The sequence below is a fragment of the Monodelphis domestica genome, chromosome 1 (genome assembly GCF_027887165.1).
Source record: "Monodelphis domestica isolate mMonDom1 chromosome 1, mMonDom1.pri, whole genome shotgun sequence".
NCBI classification, from domain to species: domain Eukaryota; kingdom Metazoa; phylum Chordata; class Mammalia; order Didelphimorphia; family Didelphidae; genus Monodelphis; species Monodelphis domestica.
The window spans coordinates 171,463,037-171,472,911 of record NC_077227.1 but is presented as its reverse complement, the minus strand read 5'-3'; the positions used below and the strand labels follow the sequence as shown (position 1 = coordinate 171,472,911).

General features: G+C 33.9%; 1 protein-coding gene across 1 annotated transcript; it reads right to left on the bottom strand.

Annotated features, from left to right (window-relative positions):
- Positions 1-4,447: 4,447 nt before the first annotated feature.
- Positions 4,448-5,410, bottom strand: LOC100028438 (olfactory receptor 4F15-like). The gene has a single exon (XM_001378434.5). The coding sequence runs from the start codon at positions 5,408-5,410 to the stop codon at positions 4,448-4,450; it is 963 nt and encodes a 320-aa protein (XP_001378471.5).
- Positions 5,411-9,875: the final 4,465 nt, after the last annotated feature.

Below are 9,875 nucleotides of genomic sequence, written 5' to 3'. Positions count from 1 at the left end.
TACTTCTGTTTCTTAGCCAATATCAGATTGTCTTGATGATTACTGCTTAATAGCTTAATTTCTTTTTCCAATAAGATATGTTACATTTTTCTATTTTTTCATTGATTTTACTTTGTTTCATTATTTCTTAATGTCTCAATGTCAACTTCCACTTGTATGGTAGTAATTTTTAAGTAATTATTTTCTTCCATGAGATTTTATGACTCTTATTCTTTTGGCCAATTCTTCTTTTTAAAAAGTAATTTTCATGGGGGCTGCTGGGTAGCTCAGTGGATTGAGAGCCAGGTCTAGAGATGAAAGGTCCTAGGTTCAAATATGACCTCAGACACTTCCCAGCTGTTTGACTCTGGGCAAGTCACTTAACCACCATTGCCTAGCCCTTACCACTTTTCTGCCTTGGAACCAATACACAGTATTGATTCCAAGACGAAAGGTAAGGGTTTAAAAAAAATTTTTTTTTAAAGAAAAAGTAATTTTCTTTAGTGAATTTTTATGACTTTTTTTACCATTAGACCAATTCTGATTTTTAAGTGTTATTTCCTTCATTATTTTTGTATATCTTTTATCAAGCTGTTAATTCTCTTTTCAAAATTTTCTTGCATCACTCTTGTTTCTTTTCCCAATCTTTCCTCTACCACTCATATTTTTTCCTCTAACTATGATAAATGTGTGTTGAGTTTGGGTTCAATTAGGATTTTTCTTTGAGACTTTGTTTTTACCTGTTTTCACATTGTTGTCTTCCTCTGAGGTTATATCTTGGCTTTCCCTGCCATCATACTAACTTTTATGGTCAAGTTCTTTTGTTGTTGTTGTTGACTGCTTATTTTTTCAACCTATTTCTTTATTACAAACTTTATGTTAAAGTTTGACTTAACTCACCTGGAAATAGGGAAGCACTATCTCAAGTTTCAGAGTTTTTCTTCTTTTTGTTTACAGAGATAGTTCTGGGCATATACAAGTTTGGGGTGCTTCTATGATTATATTACCTGAGGTGAGGTTTGGTCACTCCTCTCCTGGTCTATATGCTGGCCATTACCCAGAAGGATTCATGGTCCCCTGCAGTTACAAATGCTAGAGCTCTTTTTTTACCCTGCAAATGTGGCTAGGTTCCCTATTTTCTTATAGCCACAAGAGTTAGTGCTCCTCAAAAACATGGAAACAAGACAAAAGCTACGACTCCCTTGTGAAGAATCACAAGTGCTTTTCTCTACCCTAACACTGTTACTGCCCATCAGTGCCTGCTATTCTCAGTGCTAGTCATTCAACCCCCTTGCCATCTCTCACCTAAGAGCTCCAAAAGCTGCTTTTGCCAACCTTGTTGCAATTTCCTCCAAGATCCACCCCACATTCTAAGTTTAGAAGAAGAATGAAAATGAACCCCAAATCCCTTTCCCTTAAAGTTTTGGGAAGAAAGTGGAAGGAAATAAATTACTTATTTAATACCTACTATGTGCCAGGCACTGTACTAAGTACTTTCAATGAATCTTATCTCACTTGATCCACACAACAACCTTGTAAATAGGTACTACTATTTTCCCTATTTTACACTTGTGGAAACTGTGGGAAACAGTGGCTAACAACTAGGACAGGATCACATAACTAGTAAATATGTGAGGTTTTGAATTCAGAATTTTCTTACTCAATCCACTGTACTACCAGATACCTGTGGTATTAAAGCCATAGATAGAAAAAAAGAAACACAAGTTTATTTTTGAATAAGCAGCTAGGGAGAGTGGCAAAAGAAGTCTCAAATTTATAGAGTATTAACAAAAGCAGAAATAGTCTTTAAACTTTGGGGAAGTGAAGCTAATACCTGTTGTATCCCTATAGGTATCATAGTAGTGGTAATTATACTCTCTAAGAAACACAGTCTATCTAGGGCCATACTGTATCTAGTAAATAGCACGTGTGTTCTAAATATTCTAGCCCATTTTCTGACATTCCTTAACAAGTTCTCTGGAACCTATTTATTAATGGGCCACTCTAATGAAACAGAACTCCAGATATGCACATGGGATTTGGGGCAAGTTCTTTTCTGTGCAAAAGTTGACAGGAAAGCAAAATATACTTTCCATTCAACAACTTCATAGTAGGAAAAGTTGATTAGAATTTAGAGGTTCCACTATGTTAATTGAGTAAAATGATATGTTTTTCCCTCAATCTATTTTTACTATTTAGAGAGGTAATAATGCAAAGACTAGGCAATTTTTCCTCTTCATACTTTATGCTTATCTGCCTTGGACTGACAAACTCAAGTATTTCAATCCTAAAATGGTTTCTGTGATCTTACAGCTTTCTTGTGATAATTTTATTCACACACATAAGAAAAAGTGGGAACAAGAAGAATATAAATTTATGTAATCTGGATCAAAAATTATAATAATATTATACTGAATTAATTGTGCTTTTCCTAGAAATATCTTCAACTGAATATAACTCTAATGAATTCAGAGTTTGTGATGAAAATGTAATTTTCTGAGTTTTAATGAAATCAAAATGGATTCATTGTTCTTATTAATTCTACTTAAAATATATTTTGATCAGAGTAAGTATCCTTTCCTTTATTTTTTTCTTATTTTTTCTAGCTTTCTTATCTTCATACAAATATTTACTAAAGATCTACTATTTTCAATACATCATGGTAGATACTGAGTCCTATATAAGCTTTGATGTCTGGATTGAGGGATACCATCATCAAAGGATAAGGAATTGGAAAGTGAATAATATTGGAGTACAAGAAAGCAAAAAGACTGAAATTACCAAATACCTGAAAAATGAAAAAAAAATTCAATTAAAGACTTTGAGTATAAGCAAATTAACCAATAAGTATGCCTTAAAGGGACTGACAATTGTGTAGAACTTACATTATGGACTACATGACCAACAAGAGTGAGGCCTAGACACATTCTTTAATTCTCATGATTCTAAAAATGACTCTCCAAAATAGAAATTTTACACAAGAAACAAAGCAATATAAGATATCTACATGGTCTAGGAAATCCAGTACTCAAATGAGGAAGTAACTGAATAAACAACCATCAAAGAAGGCTAATCCCTAGCCTCTAATGTTTTCACTTAGCATTCCCATCACCACCACCCACCACACTCTAGCAGGAGGACTAACCAACTGAACACAGAAGCTAACAGTAGGATTGAAATCTACTTTACCTCCTCCCAGTAGTTAAAAAAATTTAAAAAAGGAGAAACTTACTCAGACTGATACAGCAATGCAGCAGCTCTATGTACTGCAACAAGACTTTCACACAGAACCAAGGAACAGTGAGAACTAGGAAAAAATGCATGTGTGTGATTTCACTAAGCCTGAGGGGTAAAGTTCAGCATCTATACGGCAGTATTTCTTCCCCTTGCCACTTGCTACTTGAAGCACAGATTGAGGTCAATGAAATATTAATTGACCAGCAATCGGAAAGAGTTTTGATGTCTAGATTCCAGGGAAACTATCATCAAAGGATAAGGAATTAGAAAGTGAATAATATTGAAATACAAGAAAGCAAAAAGACTGAAATACCAAATAGTTGAGAATGAAGAAAATTAAATTAAAGACTTTAAGTATAAGCAAATTAACCAATAAAAAATAGATTAATAATAGAAGGGAATATAGCTTCTGCTTCCAAAAAAATAACAGGGCTTAAAAGACAAAAATAAAGAAAACACTGTGTCTAGCAAGAATAAAAAGTGCAAGAGTATCAGATGAACATGCATTCAATACCAATTGAGAAGTCAGAAAAACATCAATAGGAAATATTTAAATTAGGCATCTAATGGTGGACTTGACAGAATAGTTAGAATGATAGAGAAAAAATGAGAAGACCAGGACCTGAGACCAGCATAAGGAATGATGTAGAAATAAAAGAATAGGATGCCCATTTGGGATATGACAAGTAGTTAATTTCTGTTGAAATTGAGAACATTTAAAACTCAATAGTATCCAGTAAGACTAGAAAAATAGGTTCTAGCCATAAACTGAACAACATAGAATGTAAGGCTCAAAAGTATGTGCTCTTGCTATCTGGTTTAAGTAAATGCATACTATATAGATTGGAACTTTGGTGTTTCCATGAAAAAATAGTTATTTTTCTCAGATGCTTATTGCTACTTAGAAAAAGCCAATCATAATCCCAAATATAGATTGATAGAACAATATGACAGTGAACTAGGTACAAGACAGCTGATCGTGCTGAGTATTCACTAAACTCATAATCATGATTTTTCTTCTCTATATTCTCTACATAACAAAGTAGAAGGTGAGAGGAGGAGGTATTACACTATTCCCTGGGATTATGGAATTAGCAATACCTATAGAATCTAAAATATATTCTTAGGAAATCATAGGCTATGATGTCTGTATATATAATGTCCCCAACAAATATCTGGAAGCATTCAACCCAATTTTAAAGCCTCCCTTGATTTTGTTTCACAAAATTCACTATGATGAATCCTTGGAACTCACAATTTTTCTGCTCAGTCTTTTCATTGCTACCTTCATATCCTTGTTCCTAAATGTGTATATGGCAGGATTCAGGAGTGGGGTAACAACAAAATCAAGAATGGCCAAAAATTTATCTAATGACAAAGTGGGGAATTCCCAAACATACATAAAGAAACAAGGACCAAAGAACAAAAACACTACAGTAATGTGAGCTGATAGTGTGGAGAAAGCCTTGGACAAACCAGCAGAAGAGTGGTGTCTGACAGTGACAAGGATAAAAATGTAGGAGATGATTAGGAGGAAGAAGGTGCCCATTGAGATAAGCCCACTGTTAGCAGTGACCACATCCTCTACCCAGTCTGTATCTGTGCAGGCAAGCTCTGCAACTCGAGGAAAGTCACAGTAAAAACTGTCAACCTTGTTAGGGCCACAGAAGGGCAAGTTTACAATACAAACAAACTGAGACACAGCATGAATCACCCCAATCACCCAGGCAACCACTACAAAAGAAATACATGTTTTGTGGTTCATTATGGTCAAGTAATGGAGAGGCTTGCAGATGGCTGTGTATCTATCATAAGCCATGGCTATGAGTAGGACCATCTCAGTTCCTCCCATAACATGAACAAAGAACATTTGTATCATGCACCCTGGGAAGGAAATGACCTTATGTTCACTGAAAATGTCAGTGATCATCCTTGGGGCTGTAGTGGAAGATAGACCCAGATCAATGAAGGAGAGATTGGCCAGCAAGAAGTACATGGGAGAGTGTAGGTGAGAGTCACAAACCACAGTGAATACAATGAAGAGGTTTCCCAACACAACTCCTACATAGAAAGAAAAGAAAAACAAGAAGAGAAGAACCTTCATCTCCCAAGAAGCAGACAGTCCCAGCAGCACAAATTCAGTTACCACAGAGTCATTTGCTCCATCCATTGATACAGTTGGCATCACAGTCATTAGATGACCTGAAGGTAGAGAATATAAATGATATCAATAGTGTGAAAACTAAATGTTGGTGTTATTTTTGTCCTATCAGTGAGTTCAAGAAGTCCTAGATTATAAGAACTGGAAAGGGAATCTTGTGGAGTTACAAAAGAACAAAGAAAATATGTGATGAAGATGTTACAACGTTTAGAGGAGTGAAGGGTAAATAGACATATTAATGGACTGTTGGTAAACTCTTATATTGTAATAATCATTATGGAAAACAATTTGGAATTTTTCCTTTTTCCTGGAAATACCACTTTGTAATGGTATAGGCTTTATAGCCTAAACCAGAATATATCAAAGAAAGATATATCATCTGTACACAAAGTACTCATAGCAATTCTTTTTGTGGTAACAACTGAAAACTAAATGAGTGCCTATCTGCTGAGGAATGGGCAGACAAATTTTATTTTTTGAATATAATATAATAAAATTTGGCTTTATGAAATTATTAAGCAAATAGATTCAAAGAAATTGTGGGAAGACTATTAAGAGCAATGAACAAATCCAAAACAACTTATATGGCAATACTGTAAAGACAAATACTTTAAAAGGCTTAAAAATTCAGATCAATACTATTGCCAAACAAAACTCCTGAAATCTTGAGACAGAACATGCTAGCTACCTATTTATATAAAGATGATGGTGAAAGAAGCAAAAAAAAAGGCTTTCTCTCAGGGTAATTACATGAGAAGCAGTATGATATTGTAGAAAATATTGTGAATTATGTTTAGAAGATCTGAGTTCTTTCACTGAACCTGCTGGAAGAGTATCAGTTAAAACAACTGTGAATATTTAGACCAAAGAAGATAATTGAGGGTCAGTGTGTCTGTCCATAACTATAATGAAGCAGAAGCTATGATGTGGAAGATGGATTAGATTCATATTTCATGGCCTTGAATGGTTTCAGTGAGAGCAAGATGAAAGTTACAGAAGAGTATTTAGAATCAAAATAAGGAAAAATTCTCAACAACTAGAGCTCTTCCAAAGTGGAATGGGTTTTCTCTGAAGATTATCAGCTTCTAATTTGAAGTCTTCAACTGAAGGCTGAATGACCATTTGTTGGAGTCATTGTAGAGGGGACTACTGATCTAATATAAGTTGGTCTATGTGATTTCTGAGATCCTTTACAATTTTGAGATTCTATGATTCTTTAACTAAATAGTATATCTAGGCAAAGCTATTTCTCTGACTCTCATATCCTAATTGGTTAAATATGGGGACTCAACTAAATAGTCCCAAATGTTCTTCAAAAATCAAAAATCATTCCAACTTTACTATATTATTTTTTCTAACAATTATTGGATTTAAAATGTTATACATTCAGAGTATGATAAACTTTTCAGTAGTGTTTAAATTGAGAGAGTAAAGGAAAAGAATGAGAATCAGAAGTGGCCTTAGAGATATTCTTGCCTAACTCCCTTATTTTACAATAAAGAAGACAGAGTTCAAGAGATTAACTACCTTGACCAAGGTCACATTGATTATTAGCAAAGAAATAAGATTTGAATCTAGATCTTCAAGTTTGTCTCTTTACTCTATGCCACAATTCCTCTTATACAAGAGGCTAGATTCTCACCTAAAATAAATCTCTCTTAAAAGTCAAAGGAAACAGAGGGGCTCAAAAAGAAGATTCTTTTCTTTTTCCTGTTGGGGAGAACACGTTGTATTTCTCTACCAATCCTCAAATGGGTCAATAACTTAGAAAATTCCAAATTAAGATAAGAAATAATCTTGATCATTTGAGTCAGAAGCAGAACAACAAAGGAAGATGTGTGACATTTGCAGAATCACTGAAGCAATTTGTCAGTCTATCCTATGGTAACAGTTAATATTTGTAAAGTTCCAGTAGTGCTAAATATTTTCAGAATCATATTTTTCATACCTATCTTTGTACAGATTTATGTGTGCTTGGAGTTGGGGATAGGGAGTAAAGAATGAAGGAAAAATGAAAAGAAGGCTAAGGCTTACCAAATATGTCTACAGAGAGAAGAACCAATATCATATTCACATAGGACATCTGGGGCTCAAGAATTGATTCCACCTGCAATATAGGTAAGGAACTATTCCTGATCACTTATAGCAATTTAACTGTCAAAAAATCATTGACTTTATATATTAAGTTTGATAATAAAGTGACAGAAAAGACATATGAAAAGAAAAACAGTCCTTTAATAAAATATCTAACTATCTGATGAAGTGAAGGATCAATGTGTGTTTAGGTATGTCTATGAATACCTATTAGTTATAGCATTTTTGTGTATTCCAAAAAGATGTTAAGTGTATCACATGTTGAATAAAGGTTTGGAAAATATTGATTGAGAGCAACCTACCAGCCTCTTTAAAGAATTTTATTCAATCTACTATTTCCACTTTAGCTTCAGTGTTTATAGGAGCAAATTCTTCTAATCATATATTGGTAAAAAAGTTAAAAGTGAAATCTATTCCACATAGTTTTCTCTCTAATAATAATGGAGTTTATGGGGGGCAACTGGGTAGCTCAGTGTGTTGAGAGCTAGGCCTAGAGACGGGAGGTCCTAGGTTCAAATCTGACCTCAGACACTTCCCAGCTGTGTGACCCTGGGCAAGTCACTTGACCCCCATTGCCTAGCCCTTACCGCTCTTCTGCCTTGGAGCCAATACACAGTATTGACTCCAAGACGGAAGGTAAGGGTTTTAAAAAAAAATAATGGAATTTATTAAAATAATGCTATGTAAGCATATCTTATATATATATATATATACATACATAATAAAATTATATATGAAAAGAAAGTCAGGCTACATTAAAGTGAACCACCTCCTAATAGCTTTCACACAGTCTTCTCTATGGTGATAATGAGGTCTAAAAAAAATGAAATTGTAAAACCAGATAATTAGGGGGAAACCTAGGTATTAGTGAACTAGAATTAATGCTGTCATAATGAATTAGAAAAACTGATAATGTGAATAATAAATGCAGAAAATCAAAGTTACTTAAACTCACTTGAAGAAAAGAGAGTATATTTGGTTCCTTTGCTTACTCTGAGAACATCATCTGCATTGTTACACTCCCATGAATTCTCCACGTGCTGACATTCCCAGAAGAATTGTTTGTCTTTGCCTCTTTGAGATACTCCTCAAACATGACCATTCTAAACAAAGAACAAGTGGAAATCAAGAGCATAAGGTGTGGAAGATCTGAAAAGAATAATTTATTACAACTCATTTAATTAATGAGTAAACTAACTTCAAAAGTGAGACTGAGTCTTCATGACGCCCAATCCATTCTGACTTACTATATAATATTGCCTCTCTATCAAGGAACTGGTTTTCTGATTGTTACCCTTTTCCTAAGCCAAGAAGTAATCAGTCTTACGAAGACTGGTGTTACTGAAATAAATATAGAAATATATTTCCATCTCAATGATAGCAAATAAACCAAATAAATAATAATGGTTTATATTAAGAAAGCACCTTACAATTTACAAAGCAGTTTCCTCACAATCCCTTGAGGTAAACAGTGGAATTATCACTATCATTTTATTTAATGAAAATTAAATCTCATTTGATAAATTGCTTATTCAATGTCACAGAGCCAGAACATAAGACTGCCCCATAAACTGAAGGTGTTTCAAATATCTTCCCCTCCTCGTGTCCTCTCCTTTCATTCACTCTTAATCTCCTTTACTTGCCCTCTATCCAAAACCTTACTCAAGGTTTTCATTTCACAGTAGACAAGCATTTCCTCACAACAATCTCAGTGTTCTTGAAAAAAAAATTTTTTATGTTGACCACTGTTCTTTTGGTTTAGAAGACATTCCATTATCCAAATATTGGCTTCCACCATAAAAAATGCAGAAAAACAATTTTAAAAGTAAAAAAGTATAATTCATTTTTATGTAGGTTTGGTTCCAGATTCTCTTTTGCTCATAAAACAATCTATTCTCATAGCCCATCCATTATCTAAAATAAGGTAGAAATGGCCCAGAGGCAGACTTTGTTCCAAGAAGAATAGATAGATAGATAGATAGATAGATAGATAGATAGATAGATAGATAGATAGATATGCATGTGCACACATATATGATACATATATACAAGTGTGTGATTATATCTATATCTTTATGACATATAAATGTTCAAAATAAAGGATGCTGACCACCAATCAGTTCTATGATGACTATAATAAAATCTTACCTAAGTATTGTTCAGTTGTCAAAGCCACATTTTAGAAGGAATACTGAAAATCCAGCCCATCTCCAGAAGATAGAAGTCAGGGCAGTGAGGTGATTAGAAAACATTTCTAATGAGAAATTGGCTAAAGGAACTTGAGAATTTACATTGGGGAAAAATAAAGTATACAAATCATCAATTATTTAAAGGGTTATCTTTAAGAAGAACTAGTATTAGTTATACTTTGCTGTAGAAGAAAGCATAGAAAATAATGGATACA